At 36.7% G+C, this 26,103-nt stretch overlaps 1 protein-coding gene across 7 annotated transcripts in view; it reads right to left on the bottom strand.

Annotated features, from left to right (window-relative positions):
* Positions 1-26,103, bottom strand: part of arel1 (apoptosis resistant E3 ubiquitin protein ligase 1) — a 62,079-nt gene that overhangs the window by 22,933 nt on the left and 13,043 nt on the right. For 6 of the 7 annotated variants that reach the window (XR_014603947.1, XM_084096519.1, XM_084096518.1 and 3 more), the window contains 5 exons: positions 25,894-26,062; positions 24,793-25,013; positions 8,327-8,398; positions 2,017-2,243; positions 701-938 (listed from right to left, as the gene is read on the bottom strand). Coding sequence is in view for 6 of the 7 variants with exons in the window: in XM_084096519.1 (XP_083952645.1) it covers positions 701-938; positions 2,017-2,243; positions 8,327-8,398; positions 24,793-25,013; positions 25,894-26,062 (927 nt within the window). In the remaining variant the exon portion in view is untranslated. The remainder of the gene's footprint in view (positions 1-700; positions 939-2,016; positions 2,244-8,326; positions 8,399-24,792; positions 25,014-25,893; positions 26,063-26,103) is intronic. The other variant, XM_084096523.1, reaches the window with a different exon arrangement.

Here is a 26,103-nt window from a genome sequence, read left to right as displayed (position 1 = left end):
GGCAAAGGGCCCATAAAAAATGTCTCCCTTCCCTTAAGAGAGTCTGGCTTCTACAGTGGTTATTTTTTGGGTTCCCAAAAAAGAACAGGGTTTTGTGCCAATTCTAGATCTGCATTTTCTGAACAGAACACAAGACCAGTCACAAGACTGTTCACACAAGTAATATAGTATTACTTCTATACTATACTGTGCTATAAGAAGCTTTAAGATTATTCAATAAACTGTTAATTATTATTGGTTGAATGTGTTTAAAGACATTATGCTGTTACATCACAATGTGCTGTGTGTATATTGAAATTCTTCAAATTGCTCAACGTTTTCTGGTGCTGTGTTGAAGTTTAAAATCTTTATATTGTTCAAAATGATCTCTTGTGCTGGTTGAATATGTTTAAAGACGTTTACATTAAAAATTATTTGTACTGTGTGAATGTTCACATTCTTCATAATGCTCATAATTAAACCATGAGCTGTTTATATGCAATTAATTACATTCTGATTTTATTGTCTAAATTCTTCATATTTTTCAAAATGCGATGAAGCTCATGCATCAATCTTGCTAATAGGCATATACTGTATAAAGGATTATGAGTAATATGAATTGTATGCAAATTATGACATTACAGTGTATACATACTTCTAGGATGATAGCTTGTTAGGCTTGTATAAAAGTGAGCATTAGGAATCTGTACTTGCATTTTACCTGGTTGGAATATTTTGTAGTAAGGGCTGTAGGCCACATTCAAGCCTCCAAGTTTTACAGCTACCTCGTAGCGTCCAGCTTTACGCACAGTGAAGGCCACTTTGACTACATTAGATTCAGGCTCTTGAAGGACTTCCTGGGTGACAGGGACTTCTAAAGCCAGCTCTATGTGAGTGATGTTCACCCTCAGTCCCACAGGTCTATGTGCAGGAAATGGCTGGCCATTTTTGTAGAAGAGCTGTGAGAAAGATTTCAAAACATCTAATACACAATACTGCATTTATTTCAATTGAGCTGCATGAAGTACCCAATGTATAGTCAGTACAAAATTTAAAATATTTGACAAAAATATAAAATAAAATAGGTAACACTTTAGTTTAGGGTTCAATTCTCACTATTACCTGGTTGCTTATTAGTGTGCATATTACTAGGATATTGTTTTTTTATTAGTAAAGCAAATTTTAATGCCTTAGGCCCCGATCACACAGAACGCGTTTTTTGCAGTGAGAGGCGCCTTTTTAAAATTGTTTTCTATTGGCAGTGAGCGTTTTGCGTGCTGTTTATGCGCCCCGGGCGACTCACATTTTAACCGCCTGCTGTGGCTCGCGTTTTTGTAGGAGCGCTCTGAGAGCCTGAAGTTGAAAAAAAATCAACTCTGAGCAGAAAAGTGCTCTATGTCATCGCGTTTTTCCCCCACTTCCAATCGAATGAATGGAGAGGAGGGCCTTCCGTTGTAGTGAGTCAAGTGACGAAAGTTTACAGTTGCTTTGAACATACGGAGACTGCAATGATGGAGGAGAAACTTGTGGTGGCTGTCGCGGGTTACCTGGAGCTGAATGACTTCACGAACTACAACTACCACAATGTTAACACAAAGTAAATAAATTTAATAAAACGCTAATATGACAGTTTACTTAACCGCAAACCAGAGAGTGCTTGCGCTATAATCCTTGATAGACTGAGGACAGCTGTTTCGGTGGTTGCATAGCAACATAAAAAAACCGTAGCGCACTGCTCTTTTCTAAATAAAATAAAAAAATCAACAAAAAAAGGCAGTGCTGTGCACCTTGCGTTTTCAAACCTGAAAAACACGTTCTGTCTGATCGGGGCCTTATTCTGCATGATCATATTCTACATCCCTAATCCTACCCAATACCTGAACTTAACAACTACCTTACTAACTATTAATAAGCAGTAAATAAGAGTTCTTTGAGGCAAAAGTCATAGTTAAAAGTAAGAATTGAACCCTAATCTAAAGTGTGATAAAAAAAACAAAAAAAACAGTGTGTGTTTGTGAAAAGCTTATGATTTGTTACCTGCACTCGGAAACTCATGGTTTGACCAACTTCCTGTGGCTCTTTCCAGTCCCAGGAGACCTTGCATGAGCGTGGGTCCAAATAATTACCCCGCACATAGTCGTAGATACTGCGGTCCCCATGACGGGTAGGGTCATCATTCTGTAAGAAGCTGACCACACGAGCAGCAAGCTCACACAGAAACTTGATGGTGAAGACGAATGCAATGATGGAAACAGTTATTCCACCTAAAGAGAGTAAATGAGCCTTTAAAAACTGAGAATGTATAAATTTAAATATTTTAAATGGTAAACTATTTTTCCACAAAAGCCAACAGCATGAAAAAACATAAAAAGAATGCTGTCTATAAAACAGCTGTCAAAACACACCATATTAAAAATAACTGACTGATAAATGTTAGTAAAACAGTAATAATGTAACTGAAAGTTATTGTATAAAATTGGTAAAGGAACATATAACCTAATCAATAGCCCTATTCGGACAGGACTAGTTTTTGCGATTTGAATCCCGTCAGAATCTGCCACGTCTGTGTTTTTATTACACAACCTCTGTAAAAATTCCTGAGCAAATTACCTTTGCTCTTATTGCTTTTCGGCAAACTCAGTGGTCCTCCAGGAAATCTAATCCCGTCTGAATGCGAATGTCACACCAATATTCAGCAGGCTTTCTTTTAAATTTAAAAAGGAATGGTCTACGACAAACAAATTTAATTATAAAATTAATAAATAGAGCCAAAACGAAAAAAAAAATGCAAAGACTACCCATTTTTATTATTTTTATTTTTATATAAAATTAAAATTCATGACCTTCTGTAATGCCCATGTCTAGAAAACACACAATCCCACCTCTGTAATAAACGCATAGATGTTAGTTCTGTCCGAATCGGTACAAGAAATCACAGATGACGAGTAATAAAAATTGTAACTCAAATGTCGTTTAGAAAACTAGTCCCAATAGGGCTAATGCCACTGAAAATCAAAGTTACATTAAAGGGGACAAATTTTCCTTGATCTTTTGACAGGTAAGAGTTTGTTATACTATAAAAATAGCCTGTAAGTTTTAAAACTCAAAACTTCTTTGTTATTCCAAAAACTGCTTTTATTGAAACCAAGGCCAGAAAACGACAGGATCTCAAAAGTGGAGACTTGTGACGTCACAAGGCAGCGAAAGACCGCCTTTGCAGAAGAATATCAACGCCTACGTCTACATCACCGCGTCTTTGGCCCACTGGAGTGTTGTACCCTCTACTTTTAATAGTGACATGAGAACGAGGAAAAATTGACACAGGATCAATACCATAACCTTCCAAAGGATCCTAATGCTAAGAAAGTTTTTTTTTTTTTTCAACAATGTGAATGGCTCAGTAGTGCATTATTTGTCTGTATCGGGTGCATTTCACTGTGGATTATTTGGTGAATCAGTCGCAATTTCGACGCAGGCTTTGCAAACAGACTTTTATGATATGGATCTGCCAGCAATGCCACAAACATGTAGGCTAAGTAACCATGTTCATTCTAATGCCTGATCTGTGATCAGTGATTTCTGATGCGTAATCAAGTTCAGAGAGATAATCTCTCTCTCAAAATCGTTCAATACTGTTTATGCATCAGTAAATCAAGCTAATGACTAAATGATCAACTTCACATCATTTCTCTTAGTAGGATGAAATTAATCTTATTTAAACTGTGATTAAATTATATACAGAAAGCGTTTAAAGAGCGCTCCCTTTCCAATCGCCCAAGCTGTCAAATCACACAGCGCGAGTTTATCTGGACACTTGCCAAAACTCTTTATGAAATCAATGATGCTGTTACACTGCACAACGAAGCTCTTACTTATTTACATCGTGTTTGCATTGTTATTTGGTGAAAGCATTCGTGAGAGTGCAGAAATTGAAGATGTGATCACTTCATTCAAGCGATCAACAAGTCTGTCATCTGCTCAATGCTCATCACTGCAACCTTTCATCTGATGGAATAGATCGTAATATAATGCTTTAATCAATACTTTTCACGATTTGTTAATCTCGATAGCTAAATAGTAAAAACTTAATAGTAAAAAAGTATTCGAGAGATTTCCAAATGTAAAGCTGGCTATTTCATATGCAAACATGTCAGCCAATCACAGCAGTGATTACACTGAAGTCTCACAGCAGACCCTTCAAACAGAGCGTAACAAAACGAAAACATACAAATAAAAGTTTAAAGTAACCTAACTGCATAAGTTTGCACATAATTAGGTATGTGGCTATGTTCAGAATTAACTAATCATCAAGCTCATGTGAAATACACACTTGTCTTGAATTGTCTCCAAATAAATCGTCTCAGGTAACAACTGTAACCATGGTTCCCTGAGAAGGGAAATGAGACACTGCGTCTTGGATTAGAACGCCATCAATGTGACTGGTGTCTGAAGCACGAGTGACAGACACGCCAATTTTCTTGGCCGACTGCAGTCCATAACGTCACTAGCGGGCCTTCGATGTGCCATCCACGTAGGTGTCTAAATGTAAAAAAATAAATAAAAATAGCCTGATAAAAAATTTGATCTAACCTTTTTATATTAATTTCCAGTTGGGAGAAATATTTACTTTTATTGGTAAATATGGGTAAAAAATTCTTAGACCCAAGATTCTCATCTTTGATGACTATTTTGTGTGTTTAGGATTTTTTTTTTTACAAAGCACTACGGCTGCCCCAATGGAAATGTATAACTGTTCTAAAAAAATATTGTCCGGACCTCCGCTGGGAAGTAAATTTAGAGACCGGATCTCTTGGAACTTAAATTGAATACCCCTGCCTATGCCATTATCTTCCAAAATATCTTCCCAAGCTTCTATGTTTGCTCTTATTACAAGGGATGTTTTGGGGCCTCCCTTGCAGGCTAAGCGTTAGCCTTATGAGGGCCCAAGAACAAAGCTCTAAGGAATAAATGGCTAAGCTATGTCAGCTGTTCTTTTGCCTTGGCACAGCCCTTAGGGAGTATCCATCAAAGGGAGAATATTTTCAACTACGACCTTGGATATTAGCATTACTTCCAGGGGGAGAATGCATCGAAGGGATGCAAATACGACAGTGGCAAAATATAGTGGCAATGGTTGCTTTTATATTAAAGCTTCAGAGGAGCACGCTTTGATAATATCTGCCTCTACTCTGCCCACCTATGAGCCAACGATAGCAGCTGCCATTTTGCTACTTCAGCAGACACTGGGCCTGAACCGTAAAGGGGAGCTCCCTCACAGTGGCTCACAACAGCAAGTGCATTCAACCCCCTCAAGAGCAGAACACGCTCGCTCTGTTGGTAAGGTGGGAGCCATCACAGAGTATGCAACACCAGGAAAGAGATAGCTCTTAAACAGCTCTTCAACTGGGGTATCCTTGCATATCGCTATTGCAAATTCCTCCATTACCTCGACACCTTAATGTGAAAATCTAGGAAGAACAAGGCTCATACACACTTATATGTGGGGCAGCGGAAGAAGCAGATTATTATTATAACACCTGCCTCAACTCTTTCTGCATATAATCTCTCAGAACTAGACACGCCATATTATCAAATGCTAGACCGGAGCTTCTAACGGCGAAGGAGTTACAATGAATACAATCAGCTTCCTCGAGAGCTGAATGCGCTTCGTACATGCGCTAGGCTAGACCCTTATATTTGTTGACTCGGAGCACTGGGACTTTTCCCGATAATTCCACCACACTGCATATTTTCCCAATAATTCCACCACACTGCTGATGCTCCAAAAGTGCGACAAAATGGCGATTAAGCTGCGCAGCCACTGATCTATATAAATAACTGTATTGCTCATTGTGTTCTAAACTGCAAGTGGGCGGTGAAGCCACCGGAAGTTCGAGTGGCCATCTTACGATTCCCTACCGACAGAGGTCATCATTGACTTACAGCCAAAACATTGACCTATAATCACCGGATTTGAAGCATATCAGTCGCACATGAATAGTTTTTAAGATATATTTATGTACATTAATTGATACTTAAAACGTTATCTGAAATGTATATTGTCTTTTCGGGCAGGATAAATAATATATAAAGAAGATGGGTGTGTCTATTGCACACTTCCGACACAGGTAACTGAACTAGCACAAAATAGATTTCTTTATGTATGTATTCATGCAGGAAATAAATTGTTAGCAGATTGTATAGCATAACTGATTGTTAGCAGAAATTGATTAGAATATTCATTAAATATTACAAAACATAAAATCGCTATTACTAAAATTGCACTATAGTATATTTAAAATGCATAATTTTGCTCAGAGCGACAGTATAACTGCATGGAAACAAACCTTCATGTCTTTAAATCCATACGTACAGTCAGCGTAATTTCTCTGAATAAGTTGTGAAGAGTGTATATTATTTCCTTAAGTCTTTTGTTGACCAACATGCACTTCAGACTGCATTTGAACTAAGCATTATTAATACTGTTGAGCTACTTATTAATTTAACCAATGTTTAAGTCATTATCTTTAATGCTTCGAAATACATGCTGTCAACGAAAACACTGTTGAATCATTTAGTTACTGTATGAATAAAAACAGTATAATACTGTTTACATAATAACATATCCACAGTGAATAAGTGTAAATGGCGAATTAAGTTGTATGCACATGCCTTACAAAGCATAAATCTGTATTCAGATTTCAGAAGAGCCATTGTGAAGAATCGTTTGTCAGCTGATCTGAGCTTTAAAGGAGAACTCCGGTCAATTTTAACATTGAGCTCATTTTTCATTGAGCCGCGTTCACTCCGAAGGAATCACTCACATGACCTGTGCACTTGTAATGACACATCAAGGATGTTAAGAGGCTAAAAGCAGGTTTAAAACTTGCCCCATTGAAGTCAACAGGGTGCAAATTTTAAAAAGAGGATAACACGGTGTAGGCAACACCGATTTTTGTCGTTGTTCTCTGTACTGACAGCACTCCAAATGTACAAAAAATGAGCTCAATGTTAAAATTGACCAGAGTTCTCCTTTAATGAAGAATAACATAACTTTTAATAAGCAGGGGAAATTACTGACTTTAAACAAATAACCATTTAAATGGTTGCAAACTTTTATGATTGAGCATCAATCATTAACATTAATGAATGAAAATTATTAAATCATTAACCCCTTAAACCAATATCTCAACAGCCCCTGGTCCCTGCATGCGTATGCTGGATAGGAATGAACAATGTAAACAGTGTTCAACATTTTTCCTTTTGTGTTTTATGAAAAAAAGTTATACAAGTTTGGAAAAAAACATACCAGTGAATAAATGGTGAATTGACCCTTTAATGATCCATTAATGCAATGAACCCAGAAAACAGTTAATGTAAACTAAACTAATAAAAGAAAAAGAAAAAGAACATAGATACATATATATATACATATATACACACACAGATATATATAGATATATATATATAGATATATATATATATATATATATATATATATATATATATATATATACACACACACACACACACACACACACACACACACACACACACACACACACACACACACACACACATAGTACTGTGTAAAACTTTAAGGGACATTAGATTCTTTACCAAAAATGCTGTGCAAACATCTGACTGGATCATTACAAATGAAGGAAAAAATAATATTTTAAAACATAAAATTATATTTCCTACTAGCACAGTATAGTAAAAGATAACCTTTTTTTAAAATAACAATAAAACATCTAATTGTTTGTGATTACAGTACACTGTAAATTCAGTTACTGTTTTACATTTTAAGTAGAATCTACTTGGTTGTACAAGTCATTTCAACTTAAATTATATTACACTGACTTAGAAAATCAAGGTGAAAATCATGTAACTTATACAAATTGTTAAAATTGCTTGATTTAATGTAAACACTTAAGTTGCCATGACTTACTGATAATTTTTTATGCATATTTATCAAGCAATTCATTTACAAACACAAATATTTGTGTTAATGGGTTAGTTCACACAAAAACGAAATTTCTGTCATTAATTACTCACCCTCATGTCGTTCCAAACCAGACCTTCGTTCATCTTCGAAACACAAATGAAGATATGTTTGATGAAATTTGAGAGCTTTCCATAGACTGACTGGGGTCAGAAAGTTCTCAGATTTCATAAAAAATATATTACTTTGTGTTCTGAAGATGAACGAAGGTCTTACGGGTTTGGAGCGACATGAGTAATTAATGACATAAATAGATATTTTTTGCATGAACTAAGCCATTAACACACATTTTGGAACTACATAATTAAGCTTTAAAGTAATGGCGTCAGGCAATTGACTCACCAATCACGTAAAACATGAGGTCCCTTATCAGAAAGCACAGGGCAATGGTACAGCCAAATATCAGAGCTCCTGCTGAGAAGTGAGACATAAAAAAATTATATAAATCACATCCTCATGAGATCATTAACAACACCTCCTTTTTATTTGCTCTCAGTTTTAACAAACAGGACATTTATTTAAGAACAAATCACAGAAGCAAAACATGATGAAGGTTGATGGGTATTGTCAGTCACCATAGACAAAGAGTTTATGTGATCAACAGGAATTTCTTAAAAAAAATTTTTTTTTTTAAATAAAGCTTTTCTTGGTTGAGGCTGATCATGGTTTTGTGGGGGATTAAGTTTATTAAATACTAGTATAATTAATTTGGCTGCTGTTCATAACTAATAGTTCATTTGAATTATAATAATAATTTATGCACATCAATGCACAGCCACAGAGATGGAAAAGAGTGATCATGAACAATAAGGCTGCGTGGCGTGAGCATTATGGCAAGCCAAAGTATTCATAAACGCCTGGTCAGGCGTCTGATTGCACACTGACACGTCAAAAGCGTGCGTTTCGACAGACAAACGTGTGATCTGCTATTTAAAACGCACGTTCTCGACGTGCGCTTTTGGGTCACCGAAAACGCACGTTTTTGACACGCGTTTATCATAACAAAAATGGGCGTTGAAAACGTGTGTTTTGAGTAGGACAAAAACGCACGTTATGAACGTGTAAACAGGTAAACCAAACAGGCAGTGCAAACGTGTGTGAAGTGTCCAAACAGGCGAAAAGAACATGCTCGTTCCCTATAGTGTTCTCGAAATCGCACGTCAAATGCGTCATTGCTCGAGTCTGTCATGCTTTTGTCCCTATATGTGGTTTAGGACTCTTGTATTATCATTAAACCCAAGCAAAACAGCATGGAATTATCGATGGCAAATTTGACAGAGGAGAGGATTATAATTGGTGAGTTATTATAATCCAATAGTTATAATTTAGGTAAAAATAAAAAATAAAAGAAAAAGAAAAAGAAAGAGAGAAAACAGACAGTTTTTTATTTCAGCACCTCGGACAGTCCTCTAATCCCTTCGTTCAAGACACATCTCGCAAATTTTCCAGTTGTAATTTCGGTAACAATTTACAATAATGTTTCATACATTATTTAACTACATTAGTTCACATGAACTAATAATGAAATGCACTTCTACAGCATTTATTGATCTTTGTTAATGTTAATTTCAACGTTTACTATAATAATTATTAAAATCAAAAGTTGTATTTGTTAACATTACTTAATGCACTGCGAACTAACAGGGTACACTTCTCAGATTAGTAAAGAAGTAAAACAAAGTTGTTAAAGTAAAGTTTAAAAAAAGTTATGAAGTTTAAGTTTATGAACATTTTAAATATATAAAATACATATTGTTGTTTTATATATATATATATTTACAAACTATTTTTCAACCCTAAAACTTCAAGAAAATCAATGCTAAATATCTGGACAAGTTCTGGGCCAGATTTTAGGTTGATGTCTCAATAAATGAGCTTTAAGAAAGATTTTATTGTGCGCAGTACCAAACTTTTCCACTAGATGACATCCAGACTCCACCGATGACTCTTCGATTTTCATATGTGTTTTTAGTGATCTGAACCTTATATTTCCATACTAGTCCAAATATTTATGAAGTAGACATCCTATTCAGAAATAGTTAGGGCAGTAATGTTAATATTTGATTTGAATTCAATCTCTAAAACATTTATAAAAATGTATGGAAAGAATCAAAGCGCGTGTTATAGTTTGCCTCCACATCACAAATGAAGAATCTATTGGTATTTATCTACTGCTGTCATTTCTTTTGATAATTAGTCTTCAAATATGAATAATAGAGTCTGAAAGCTTTTAAATTATATGTAGTTAGTCAAGATTACTTTAGGTTTAGACTAAGATATTATTGTTATAAATGTAGAATGGCAAGTGTCCCACGGGTGTCAGGGAGGGGCAGTCTTAAAAATAGTGGTTAAAAACATTTTTATTAATCATAAATTCAGATATTTATTCCTTGAATTGTGTGAAAAGTTTTATTGAAATGGTAGACAATGTGATTTGAGTTTCACGAAATCTGAATCCACAAAACTACATTTTGAATGTATGTGTATGTGTACTACATGTGTAGTAGCAATAATTGATATAGTCTAATTGCAGTTATTTAGGCCACACCACCTACAAGCTCCAGGTCTTGGTTATTTGATTATATACATTTTTTAGACTGAAGATAGCATCTACAGAGGTGTAATACATGACATACTGTACATTGCAATACATACATTACTACGGTATTAGAGAATTAAAACAGCAGTAACTGGTCTAAATACATGACTCTGGAGCACCCCATTACCGAAATTACAACTGGAAAATTTGCGAGATGTGTCTCGAACGAAGGGATTAGAGGACTGTCCGAGGTGCTGAAATAAAAAACTGTCTGTTTTCTCTCTTTTTTTTCTTTTTCTTTTTTTTTAACCTAAATTATAACTATTGGATTATAATAACTCACCAATTATAATCCTCTCCTCTGTCAAATTTGCCATAGATAATTCCATGCTGTCTTGCTTGGGTTTAATGATAATACAAGAGTCCTAAACCACATATAGGGACAAAAGCATGACAGACTCGAGTAATGACGCCTTTGACATGCGATTTCGAGAACACTATAGGGAACGAGCATGTTCTTTTCGCCTGTTTGGACACTTCACAATGGCAGGCGATCGGGGTCAAAAGTCTTTAAATGAAACGCGTGATTTTTGACCGTGTCAACACGCACCGTTTGTCCGTGTTAACGTGACAACACGTACAGCAGCCAATGAAATTGTTGTATTTGAGACTACATTTGCATATGTGACGTGATGGTATTGGTCTATATGTATACAATCATCAGACGTCATGTTTATTCATGAAGGATGTCGTAATAGTATACTGGTATGCACGTATGCAAACATCAGACGTTATATTTGTTCATGAGGGATAATGCATTGGTACGTTGTGAGTGATGTCAGTCTTATGTCATGATTTGTCATGCCCTTTTAAGTTGTTCGTTTAATGTTCTTTCTCAATGTAGAAAAGTCAACAGCTTAAACGATGGCTCTTAGAATGGCTCTTTTATTTTAGCAAACTGCCAAAAATACCTTTTCAGACTGCATGCAGCTGAACCAAGAAAAGCTTAAGATTGCATGGAGCTGATAAGCATGAATGGCAGAAGAAAAAGACTGCAATTAAAAAACAAAACAAGAGAAAATTATTTTAATGCAAGCAATAAAAAACTGCACACATCAGCTGTGGAATAAAAGAAAAGAAATGCACTATTAACTAGATTAAGGCATACTCCTGTCTTAATTTAAACCCTGTCCACCACCCCCAAAGGTTTCACAAAGTTATTCTTGCCACTGTAACTTATGGCTTCCTAAAGACAGGTTTATGGGTAAATAAATGAATAATAATAATAAAAATATACTAGGGCCTTTTCATTTGATTGTCCTTCGGTCGGTCATTCACTTGTCAGAGTAAAAACATTTGTTTGTCCAGGAAAAAAATTTGATTTTTTTTTTTTTTTTGTGTGTGTTGTAAATATAATTTACTCCGAATCAGTATTCTAATCACTGTTCAGTCAGCTTTAACATATATAAATTGGCATATTTATGATATTTTTACCTTTATAAAGGGCATTTTTCCCTAATCGTTTTAAATATATGCTTCATCTTTCATTTAAAATTCTTAAATTTGATCAATAAATTAAAATAGAATAAGATGCTAAAGGGCTGTTAACAATCAAATTAAACTGCATTAAATCATGTAATGAGATTATTTTAAATATGTTTTGAATATACAAATAAGAAACATTATTTGTATATAGAAATATTTAAAAACCGCCAGTAGGAGGCGGCAGGCGACCGTCTTAATGAGTGAGTCATTGAGTCATTTATTCAAACGATTCATTCAAACGGTTGAGTTTTCCTTTGAGATGCGCTGTGGAACTATTTTCGCTGCTGAAATAGAACAAAAAATGCCAATATTGTCTAAAATTCAACTGACTTAATATTAATTACTTGTTTATTGAACTGTAATATGAAATCAGTGTCACATTTTCAATCGTGATGGTATTCAGCACTCTTGGTCGTGTGATGTTGCTTAACTTTATCATTTGTTATAAAAACTCCACATTTTTAATGTTTCATTTGTTTCCAAATTAGGCACGCACAACCGTGTTATCGTCAGTAGCCTACATTATATATTAGCCTATATTAGGCTATTGTATTCACTATCAGTCGCAACTTACACTAAATGAATGCAGAATAGTAATTTTTTGTTACTGACGTTTTAATCAGGCTATTTGTCCCGTTGGGCAAGTAAAATTCTCTTTCACTTGCCCCTTCAAAAAATCCACTTGTCCCGGACAAGCGTAAATGTCGAGCCTGTAATACATATCAAAACATATTTTAAATATGATGTACTAATTTCATTATAGCACTCATCAGCCTGCAGCATCCAGGACAATGTTTACTGTAAACAACACAGAGACAGAACAGCACAAACAAATTATAGGGTCAGAACTCATGTCTCCATTTGTGTTTAAAATAGTTACAGTTTTTAGACTTTAAAACATTTATCACCACTTGTGATTCACAAAGTGAAAATGAATTTTAAGAAGTTTGTTTCTATCCAGTTGGCTATTGGCTTTTACTGATAAAACAGACACTTTACTCTTGTTCTGAGGACATAGACCTGCTGTCTTATTTGACTTTTATTTTAATTTGTCTACACAACAGCTCTGACAAAAAAATATAAGGTTTTGGGTTGAACACCAAATTACAAAAACATTATTATGTGAAAGTGAATAAAGTTATGTGTGTGTGTGTGTGTGTGTTACTCGATGCGCTCGCCGTTGTACTATTCTGTGAAACGACAGGGGGCGACTCAAGTAAATGTCCTCTTAACCATCAGGAATCAGCGGTGAGAAGAAAGCTATACACACGTGACAATGTTTATTTTAGTACACCACCACCAATACCACACTACAAAAAGAATTGTGTAAAACCCAGTAAACCCTGAGATTATTACTCATGACATTAAAACAAAATATATGGATATGAGAACGTGTATACAATATAACTAAATTAACAATCTCTTACATGTTTTCTAATTTCACTAAACATTTCATTAAGTTTCGTGAACATTTTTTATTAAACATGGACCTTTATGTTCATTAAAAATACTTATGCGATTGTATGCTCATTTTTTAAATGTAAGCAACTAATGCTTCTTTACACGTACTAAAGTAACGCGACGACAACTGACGCCTTAACAGGACCAAAATGTGCGTGTCTACACAAACAAAAGAAACACAAAAAATTGCTGCGTTAACGCGGTCAAAATTCACGCGTTACGTTTAAAGACTTTTGGCCCCATTCGCCTTCCATACTTGACACACGTTTGCACTGCCTGTTTGGTTTACCTATTTAAACGTTCATAATGTGCGTTTTGTCCTACTCAAAACACGTTTTTGACGCCCATTTTTGTTACGATAAACGCGCGTCAAAAACGTGCGTTTTCGGTGACCCCAAAGCGCACGTCGAGAACGTGGGTTTTAAATAGCAGATCACACGTCTAGGACGCCTGTTTTGATGCAAAAACCGTGCGTTTCTGACGTGCTTTCCGTGACCACAAAGCGCACGTTAAGAATGCGCGCTTTTATGGCAAAAACGCACGCTTTTGACGTGTCAGTGTGCAATCAGACGCCTGACCAGGCGTTTATGAATACTTGGCTTGCCATAGAGCATAGCGTCTGCGTGGCGTTTTCATAAAAACGCCTAAATAAACGCCTCGTCCGTTTGGGGAGGTGCGCTCGCAGTGTGCGGAGACTCGCGCTACGGAGCCAGGCGAAAGTATAAACAAGGCTTCACACTGGCAGTTGAAATCAGCTCCGATACGGCTACGAAACGACCGGAAGTCATTCATTTCCTATGGAGATTCGCAGACCGCATGCGAATGGGTCCGAAGCGGTGCGAAAAAAATCGTGTCCGTTGGTCATCCGGATGCGTTCAAAAAATTTAACTCTTGCGAAAGGCTACGGACGGTTCCTATCCGACAATTCCAGCGGAAGTTAGCGTTGCTATGGTACTGATAAACAAACCTGAATTCTTAACTTTTAATAAAATAAATAATGATTTTATAACGATAAGTTGTCATGTCATTTTTTTATTTTCATGATTTTCTAACGTTATTGGGGCAGTTAATACAATTAAAAGCCCTATATACCACTATATCACATTTAGCCGACCTGACATGTCAACGTCCTGGGGAACTTTCTTCCACGCAGCAGCCTGTCTCTAACCCCCTCAACAGAGAGATCATACAGAATTGTACATTCTGACAGTGACAAAATCAACCGGTAATCTCTCCGCCATTTTTGTTCTACTCGCCTCCGAAGCTTTTCAACGGTGTAGTACGACGTCCGCTGGGGGCGTATTGCGTATTACGGAGCTGATTTCCTAGCCCTAGAGCTATGGAAGGCATTTTCTGCCAAATTTAAATAAATAAATAAAATGATTAAAATGAAAATTAAAACCAGATTAACGATTTCATTACAGAAAACTGTATGCAAAAATGTGACAAAATTGAGAATGAAATTAAATGATTTCATTTTCACGGCATTATCCCTGTCAAATTGAAAAATAAAATGCAATTGGTGATTTCACATTTCATTTTCACTACAGTCTCGAGGCAAGACTGCCAATATTAAAATGAAAAGCCAAACGTGAAAAAGAAACTGCAAATACAGTTTTTACAATGCTCTTTAGTAATGCTCACGCAATAATAGTGACGCAATTCAAATACAAATGTAAATTTTCGTTTTCATTTTAATTCCTCTTTTATTTCACAGTTTTCATTTTCGTTTTCATTTTCAAAGACAACCTGCATGCAAATTCTATGTTAATGAGTGGGTGTGGCTTATTCTAGTAACAGCGCTGAGACACGCCTTCTGTAAAGCTAGAATTCATAACCTAATTATGATGTTAGACTCAGACTAGACCATAATCGACGATGAGGTTCATTCATGTATTAGGCTGTTTTGGAAATTCAACTATTTGGGTGTACAGAAGTCTTAGTAACACAATTTCTACAACAATTATAGCCAGACATTAATACCCGCTAGCTTTAACCGAGGACCTCGGCCAATGTTTCATATTCGCGTCGTGCCTAACAACGCCCTTCAGCCGTGACTTATTCAGATACAGCACTAGTGATGTTACGTTCGTGAACGAATCGTTCTTTTTGAACGAATCCTTTAGGTGAACGAATCGTTCTCGTTCACGTAATCCATTGACTCATATTTCTCGTTCACTGAAATCCGTCCCTCCAGCAGCGCGGCGCTATTAGCAGCGCATGCGCAGCTCAGTGAACCGGTGTTTTCAACCTGTCAAAGAATGAACCTCGAGCCAATAGCCTTCGAGTATGAGATGTGACGGAGCATGTGATTTGTTGGATGTAGTGAACGAATACGCCCTTCACTGACTGACCGAATTGCTTTTGAACCATAGGTCTGAACAGAGCCCGTCTACGGAGAGCCTGCCCACTCCCTATTAAGCCCTATTGTACCGAATTTTGGTTGTAGTACCACCAGAGTTCCACTGGGGGCGCTCGCCATGAGTGCAAAATGAATGGGAGTCTATGGGGCTAGACGGCTAAATTTGTCTCTTTCACCCGATTGCCGTTGAGAAATCTCAGATCTGATTGTAGATTTTGCAAGTTCAACATGGGTTTTAGGTCGAAAGTTGAATGAACGAGTACTTATGTCGTTTTGATTTCTTACAGGTTGAGTTGTTGTTGCCCATAACACGCTAGCATTCTGCTAATGACGTCAGCATTCTGACGTCATTGACATTTTGAAAGACTTTTTAAAGCAAATAAGTGACTCTAAAAAATCGAACACCCAGCAATGTGTAATTTCTTTGCATCTCCTTTCGAATACAACATTCAAATTACTAAACAAAAAATTATATCCTGAGAAAAGTGGATTTTTATTGGTATAGCTCCATTGACCTCCATTCATTCTGCACTCGTCCTGTGAGCGCCCTCATATGGAATCAGAGTGGAACTGCAACCAGTTCAGAAGCCGGAAGTGTAGTGAGAGTGAAACTTCTCGCCATATTAGACATTCTCTGGTCTGAACGAGAGAGAGAGCTTATCGTTTGTGAACGAGTTGAACGAACTGGTACATGTCGTTCATGAACGAAAATAACCAGTTGTTTGAACGATAATGGCGAACCGATAGAGCTAGGTTTGTGTAGTTAGCATGTTTGCATCAAAGAAACAAATTTACACTTTACCATTGTAATGAAAACAGGTTAATAACGCAAGCTAATGGTTAAATATAACAAAGACAAATTAACATCGTCATTTTTTACTTGGTTTGAGCTAAGGGGGGTACACTTGACTGTTTACTTGATTTAAATTTACACTTCTCGTTACCTGCTTTTCTTATATTTTGTTTGTGTGTTTTAGTCTTAGTTTTGTGGTATTTTGCAATTTGAACAATTTACTTGACTACTTGTGTTCATTTTGTATTATCAAAAATGAATTCATTACGTTGTATTCATGTCATATGCACTTCTCTAAAAACTAAAACAAACCAAAAAAATATGACAGTATTGTCTCATTTGCGTAACGTCAGCAGCATTTCAGTTCGGGCTGTGAAGTGGCATGTATTTGGTTGGATCTACTGAACGAATATGCCTATCACTGACTGAGATCGCTCTGTTTTGAGTCTGAACGAGAGAGAGAGATCTCGTTCGTGAACGAATTGAACTAACTGGTACTTTCGTTCGTGAATGAGAGTAGCCTACTGGGGTAGATCGGTCATTTAGCATGTGATTCAATCTCATTCAAAGCGCAGTTATAGGTGTGCACATATAATTGTTTATATTCATATTCAACAACATACAGAACATCAACGTTTATAATCCCAGATTTATGAATGTGTATGTCCGACTAAACAATTAAAATGTTAATTATGCAAGAAAACCTTGGTTTGGTCATCTGAACCACTTTTTTATACTTATGTTATTAATTTAGTAAATAAGGCACACATTTTAACAAAGCCAAATCACTTTTTTTTGTAACAAGTAAATACGTTCGTTAAAACATAGCATAAAATACACTCTTTTTCGCCACCTGCTGCAGTATATGTAATATGAAGAAATTATCACTGAACGAATCATTTTGGTGAACGAACTGAAAATGAACGAGTCTCTGGAAAGAATCAAAATTTCCACCACTATACAGCACTAGCCTAGAGTACCTTATTGCTTTTATAAAACGGTTACCACGCAATACAAATATTAATCCCGAAACATATGTATCTATGCAACTTTCATGAAGTAAAATGAATCACTAAAAGACAATTCCTTCCGCTGGAGAAAAAAAAAAATAGTCCCTGACCGTAAAGCAACAGAAGAAGTTACATTATTTCTCCATTAGATGGAGACAAAGACTGTCTTAATGAGTGAGTCAGTCAGTCAGTAGAGAAGACTTTTGAAATGACTCAAACTTGTGATCACAGAGAAGAAAGACGCAACTGACATGACTATAGGCACGGACAACCCCTATTAACTGTTAAAAGTACAAGATATCACACCGGACATTCAAACGGAATTTTTATTATGAATATAGGACTGACCTGAAGGAAAATGCTATATCTAGCCTACTGTAAATGCAGGTAGACTCGCTTTCTCTCATCCAGAAGTTGTTACTGGAAATGAAAATCAGCATTGTGATTCTTTTTGTACACAAACTTAAAATAACCAAAAGACACGTAACAGTTAAACAGCGGACAGATACAGGCTAGTGCTGTATCTGAATAAGTCACGGCTGAAGGGCGTTGTTAGGCACGACGCGAATATGAAACATTGGCCGAGGTCCTCGGTTAAAGCTAGCGGGTATTAATGTCTGGCTATAACTGTTGTAGAAACTGTGTTACTAAGACCTTTGTACACCCAAAAATACCCAAGAGGGCAGTATAGCACTATGAATGACATAATTTATTTATTTTTTGGACTAAAAAAACATTCTGGATGTTTTTAAACTTAAACAATTATTAAATTGAAAAAAAGAATAAAATGGGTTTAGTTCTGATATTTGTATAATTTTATATAGAAATAAATGGTGTATAATTACATTTTTAGAAGATAGGAGGTTTTTAGTGTTTCCTTTTTTGACATTAATCCCTCGCCATAGCAAAACCGTTTGAGATATTTATTATCTGTTTACAATTTAGCATCTTTAATGTATTTTCATCATGTTGAAAAAGTTTGGTGGGAATAAAATAAACCACTTAAGAGGAGTGGGTAAAAATTCAGAGGCTGATTTTGCAAAGAAATCCACATTCAAACCAAAATATCTGACTTCCTGTTGCTCGGAGCTAATTACTGAAAATTAGAAAATTGTCCGGCTCGATGAAACCAATATGTGTACTGATTTTTGTGACTGTACATAAAATTAACCCCCTCACTTTTGTCAAAAGCATTTTGAAAGTGACACACTTCCTGCTACCAGTTGGTGGCGCTATAACTTTGACTCACAATAGTTACATCCATCTGATCGGCCTCTTACCACGAACACACTGCTGAAGTTTAATCAAGATCAGTTAATGTGTGCAGAAGTTATACCACTTCGTGTTTCTCTTTTCTCGCCATAAATTCGTTTCCTCGCCACGACCAAACCATTCGAGATATCAAAAATCAGTCCGCAATTTAGCATCCTCAATGTCTTGTCACACCGAGTTTGGCGGCGATCGGATGAATTCCCTAGGAGGAGTATTTCACATTCCATTGTATGCGTTTTCCAAACAACGTATAATAACCGACTTCCTGTTGGGCTTTTGTAAAACTTGACCAGGGAAAGTTGTTCGGCCCGATGAGATCTATATGTGTACTGAGTTTCATATTATTACATGCAAGCGTGTTTGATATATGGACCATCAAGATCAGTAAATGTATGCAGAAGTTATAACACTTCGTGTTTCTCTTTTCTCGCCATAAATTCGTTTCCTCGCCACGACCAAACCGTTCGAGATATCAAAAATCCGTCGGCAATTTAGAATCCTCAATGTCTTGACTTCATGTACACCAAGTTTGATGGGGATTGAATTAATTCTCTAGGAGGAGTGTTTCAAATTCCACAGCAAGCGTTCTCCAAACAACCCATAATAGCCGACTTCCTGTTGAGCTGGCGTAAAACTTGACCAAAGGAAAGTTGTTCGGCCCGATGAGATCTATATGTGTACTGAGTTTCATATTAATTCATGCAAGCGTGTTTGATCTATGGACCAAGTTTTCAGACCCCGTTCAAGGGGGCGCTGTTGAGCCCCCCTGCCACGCCCGTTTCTGAAACTTTGCACATGTCTACTGGCTAATAAATGTGATGTGTCTGTCGAGTTTCATCGAATTTCAAGCATGCTAAGAGTCTCAAAAGCATCAAAAAATTATATTAAAGTTCGATGCGTTGCCATGGCAACAGTATCTAAGATATCAATAATCCTTTCACAGGTCTACATCTGCCGTGTGTACATTATACACATAAAGTTTGAAGCAAATCGGGTAAAAATAAGAGAGTGATTTCAAAGCATTTTGAAAGTGACAAACTTCCTGCTGCCAGTTGGTGGCGCTATAACTTTGACTCATAATAGTCACATCCATGTGATCGGCCTCTTACAACGAACACACTGCTGAAGTTTCATCAAGATCAGTTAATGTATGCAGAAGTTATAACACTTCCTGTGTCCCATTATTCGCCATAAATTTGTTTCCTCGCCACGGCCAAACCGTTCGAGATATCAAAAATCCGTTCGCAAGAATTCATCCTCAATGTCTTGACTTCATTCACACCGAGTTTGGTGGCGATCGGATGAATTCCCTAGGAGGAGTATTTCACATTCCATTGTATGCGTTTTCCAAACAACGTATAATATCCGACTTCCTGTTGGGCTGGTGTAAAACTTAGAGCACGAAAGTTGTTCGGGCCGATGAGATCTATATGTGTACTGAGTTTCATATTATTACATGCAAGCGTGTTTGATATAGACCAATTTTCAGTTGGTAAACATGGTGACGTTTTTTTGTGGGCGGAGCTTAGGTGGTGGCAGAACGATTCCTCTGGCCGCTTTACTAACGTTAGTTTGCAAGTTTTGTTAGCTTGTTTTTTAATAATGACTGGAGAAAATCCGATTTTATCTTAATGTGCAAGGTCACTCACTGTCCAGGGCCGCGATTGTTATTTGCAAAAGTTAATTTTAACGGACACGCTCAGTCAATGGATGGACGATCTGACAGGATTAATGTTAACGCTGCCTCCGGTTGAGTGGCCTGACTTCTACACCTGCCCGATAGAGAAACTGAGCGTAAAGAGAAACTGAGGGCATATAAATCTTTAGATGCCTATAACTGTACTAAATGGTCACGTTACGTACAAGACTTGTGTGGTAAGTTAGCCTACGATCTGCAGTTCTGCCTAGCCAGCGCCACGGCCAGGCACAAAGACGACAATGAATGTAAAGAGTGACATTACGGTGCAATTTTAACGATGTGAATATTTTCTAGAAATAAAAATTCCAGATACAGCATATTCATTTTTAAAACTATGTATTTAATTACCCTTTCTTACCAGGTTCCTCAAAAAGTAACTGTTATAGTCACAATCAGTCAAAACAATGATGATTCACAAATAATCACAATCATTTAGAAAACATGCGATAAAATTTCAAATTGGAGCCTGTACTCCGTCGATTCTTGCACCCAACAACACAACAAGATGACATTTAATAACAATTATAATAATTTAAGCTCCTTATTATGTAGCCGAGTCTGTGCTGCTTTGTATTGGCCGCCTCCAGTTTTCCATTCGTTTTGCCACCAGCTAACGCTGTGACGTAACTGTGACGTAGGCTCGAAATTGGTCTATATGGACCAAGTTTTCGGACACCATTCCAGGGGGCGCTGTCGAGCCCCCCTGCCACGCCCGGGTACCAGCTTCAGTCCGGCCCTGATGGCCGCAGGTTCTGACGTGTGTGCAAAATTTCAAGAGTTTTTGAGCATGTTAAGGGCCCCAAAAGTGGCAGAAAGGTGGAAAAAAAATAATAATAAAAAAAATAAAAATAAATAATCCTTACGGAAACAATAGGGCCTTCACCCTTTCAGGGCTTGGGCCCTAATAATCCTTACGAAAACAATAGGGCCTTCGCCCTTTCAGGGCTTGGGCCCTAATGAAAAAAAAAAAAAAAAAATCCTTACGAAAACAATAGGGCCTTCGCCCTTTCAGGGCTTGGGCCCTAATAATCCTTACGAAAACAATAGGGCCTTCGCCCTTTCAGGGCTTGGACCCTAAATATTAAGAAGTAAACAGCGTGACTTACAGATTCAGTTAACATCCAGAGAGTGTTTGTTTATTGTTTATTTTTAAACCACAACCCATTATGTCAGAATGTTTATTTTTAAACCACAACCTTCTAAAAATGATATATTTAACGATATCTTTTGCATTTCTCATCCAAACAACGTCAAACTTGGCACTGCACTTACTCGTGCCCGTAGCGAGACACCTGTCAAGTTTGAAATCCATCGGACTAACGGTTCGAGAGATATGCGAATAACAGGCACACACACATACAGACAGACATACAGACGTTTCTGTAATTTATAGATTGATAGATAGATGATTAAAACAGCAAGTGATAAGTTTCAGATAAGAGTTGCTGCAACAGAAGTTGTGGTTGCGTCTTCACCTTTCACATACAAGTAGTGTGTTCTGTGCATTATTTTTTGTGTGAGTTTGAGTGGTTGTGGTTTGACAGCGTTTTCACTTGCTTTCAGGGAAGTGAGGCAGACCGATTTTTACGGCAACTGTACCTTTATGGTTTGGTGGCATTCAGTGCTTGCACAGTCATATACCTTGTGCTGAGACGACATTTCATTCGGTAGCGTTAGGCAATTTCGATCTATATGCTGTTTAATGTTTGATGATCATGTTATTTTACATGTGCATAAGCAATGCTTTTATCACTTGTTTCTAATTCTTTATCAAACATGTTTTGATCCAGATATTCTGTCCTCTTTCATAAGATGCGTAATAGCCCCTCTTACCATATAACCGTGAAAACATGGGTTGCCGTCAACGGAGAGGAAGAGCTGTGCTACAAATGATGGAAAATCAACTTAAAATATTGGCACTATTTCTATTCAAATGTACAATCTTACAGACTAGGATGAAGGCTTTGGGACAATTATAACGCATAATGCAGGATTCTTATAAATGTTTTCTTATTTTAAAGATGCAGTGTGCGAAGATCTGCACTCACATTTCTGCTAATAACTTCTGAAATAATATTTCTAAATATTACTGTTTTTTTTTTCTTCTGTATTTTTGATCAAATAAATGCAGGCTTGATGAGCATAAGAGACTTCTTTCAAAAACATTAAAAATAGTAATGTTTGACCGGTACTATACAGTGTGTGTGTGTGTGTGTGTGTGTGTGTGTGTGTGTGTGTGTATGTATATATATGTATATATATATATATATATATATATATATATATATATATATATATATATATATATATATATATATATATATATATCTCTATATATAGATTGATAGATAGATTTTTACATTGCAAATTTAGACATTCACTAATACATTATTAAAATCAAAAAAGTTTTATCTGTTATTTAGTAGACCTGATCTAACATGAACTATCAATAAAGAGTTGTATTTTTACTAACTTTTAACAAAGATTAATAAATACTGTAAGACATGTATTGCTCATTGTTAGATAATGTTGTAAAGTGTTCTCGGATTTATTTCTATTATATTTATTTCAGATAAATCTGCAATAATCTTTTCCCTAATATTTGTATTATTTTAAAAAAATGGTGTATCATTTAAAGGTGAATACTGTTTAGTGCCCTTAATTACTCCTTTGTTGTCATTAATTTAATCACTCAACATGCAACACAGTTTGAGATATCCGATATTCATTTGCAATTTAGCACCCTCAATATAGTTCAAATTTAGCATCCTAAGCGCCACTTACTGGTAAAAAGCTGCAAATGCATTTGCCGCAGAAACGATGAGGGTGACTGGTAACCCGCAGTGGCAAAATACTCTATGGAAGTAAAGTAATGCCAAATGTTTCAAAACAAAAAAGCTTGTTGAATTGCACTAATTAAAAAAAAAAAGCATTGTATTAACCGTGCTTGCATTTTAATGCATTGTATTTTCAGGGCTTGCATTTTTATGGGCTGAAATTCAACATGGTTGAATATTTAAGCTGCAAATATTTCAATTCAAAACATTTCACACACATTTTCATTATTACAAATTCAATAATCCATATTCACCTTTCAGATTTCACTTCCAAAATGTTCATTCTGTTTAAAAACACAACCTATAATATATCCAATATCTTATATAGTATAGCCTACTACATTCATAATAAGGTGCAAGTATGGTATTTTATATCACAGTATTAAGTCTATTAAGCTATGAGTCTCAAGGGAGACTGGCAGGGGAATCCTGAGGGAAGCCCCAGTGCAGCACTGCCATATAAAGTTAAGGAAACTAAACAACCGAGAGAAATATATGTCTACTAACTCAGATTTAACGTTTGATCTGTACGTCAGCATCGGGGAATAACGTTTTAATCTCGTTCACGGTAGAGAAAGCTGCTTACATGTACAAAAGTAACCGCAAAGACTTAAATGTAAGTGCTTTTGTGTCTTTATCAGCGTTTCCATATATAGCTACTGGCCCTGATAATCATCACAAATACTTACCGCTTGCTCCATTTCAGTAAATCAGTTTTTATGAATGAATGAGTCTCTCACTCCTTGCTCTAGTCTTCGTCAACAGCCGCTTGCACCTCCTGCTGGTGAGGTCGACTAACAGCAGATTGAGATTATGAATCGGCAATCTATTGATATTCCTGCAGTTCCCAGATGTGAAATGTTGAATTTTCTGTCGAATTTGAACCACTAAATTTGTGGAAGCGAATTTGTAAAGCAAAATAAAATGGACTGAAAATTGTCTGTTGAATATTATAGGTTGTATTATACAACAAAATGGAGTGAAATCTGAAAGGTGAATATGGATTATAGAATTTTTATTAATGAAAATGTGTGTGAAATGTTTTGAGTTGAAATATTCAGAGCTTAAATATTCAACTATGTTGAATTTCAGTCCATAAAAATGCAAGCCCTTAAAATACAATGCATTAAAATGCAAGCACGGTTAATGCAATGCATTTTTTTTTTCAATTAGTGCAATTCAACAAGGTTTTTTGTTTAAAAAACATTTGGCATTATTTTACTTCCATACCGCTCCCTCTTTTAGTAGCTTGATATAAATGTGAATAAATTCCAACAGTACGTCACATACCAAAAGACCACTTCTCATTCAGTCGCCTCTCAGCAAGGCTGTGCACCAGCTGAATCTCGTAGTCTTGATCTCTGCTTCCCTTAGATGCTTGGAGGACCCTCACGCCTGTGGACAGTTTGATGTAATCCTCGTAGTAATAGCCCCACGCTGCCAGAGAGAGCTGAAGCTGGCTGTCAAACTGGGCTAGATCATCCAGGGTTGTGCAGCCCAGGGTCTTCAGACTGCCAAAATATAAAGAATGGGAGCCCATTATGTTTGCTCATATTTGCAGAACTCCAGAAGTTCCTGACATTTATCAAACATGTCAGAGATGGCTATAGGAAGGTTTGATGGTAATTTTTTTTCCAACTTGGAGGACGTGTGATCCTTAAGCCTGGTTTATACTTACTCCGCAAGAGCGTGAAAGTGTGCGCGGCAAAAATGACGTAATCACAGTGTGGGCGGTCGTGCATGACCTGTATGAGTAGTAATTCAGCAATTGAGGGTAGTCCAGTAGAATGAAATGTCCTCATTCCTTTATATTCACCGGGACTCCCGTGTGGCGCTGGGATTAGCAATCGGGATTAGCTAATGTGGTCTCTCATTAGCAATCGCGCCCTGCTACCATTCAAAAGTTTGGAAACATTAAAGGGGTCATCGGATGCAAAATTCACTTTTATATGGTGTTTGCATATAAATATGTCTTTGCAGTGTGTGGAAACAACCACCATACAATGAAAAAAATCCATTCACTCCTTTTTTTTATCCTCAAAAAGCCTAAACACTCTCAATGATCAAGCCGTTTGGATTTTCTGAGCAATATGATGTCATATTGCTCATGCTCTGGCCACGACCGCTGACGGACTGTCCCATATTAACATATTTCCGCCCTCAGCCATTTGTATACTGTCCGCCAAGGCAGCACTTTATGTGTCTTGTGTCGACACGCCCCACGGAAGAGAGGGGTGGGGTAAGCCGTTGCTCATTATCATTTAAAGCAACGAAACGGGTCACAGTATTATTGTTCTTACTGTATTCATAATCAAATAAATGCAGCCTTGGTGAGACTACTTTCAAAAACATTAAAAAACCTGATTGGCAATAATGTGTATGTGAACTCACGTGTGATAGTAGTGCTCCAGGCTCTGGGAACAAAGCCACTCCTGGAAGGCAAAGTCTCTGAGCAGCTGCACGTGGGCCTCAGTGATCTTCCTCCAGTGATGCTTTTCCTTTACTACTTCCTCCAGTCGAGACAGCACACATAAACTCAGCTCCTCCAGAGTCTGAACATCTATACACATTCATAAACAAACAGAGACAAATGGAAGCAAG

This window comes from Abramis brama (genome assembly GCF_963993115.1).
Source record: "Abramis brama genome assembly, chromosome: 21".
In the NCBI taxonomy this organism is placed as follows: domain Eukaryota; kingdom Metazoa; phylum Chordata; class Actinopteri; order Cypriniformes; family Leuciscidae; genus Abramis; species Abramis brama.
Note: the sequence above shows the minus strand (reverse complement) of the source record. Positions and strands in the feature narration are given on the sequence as shown.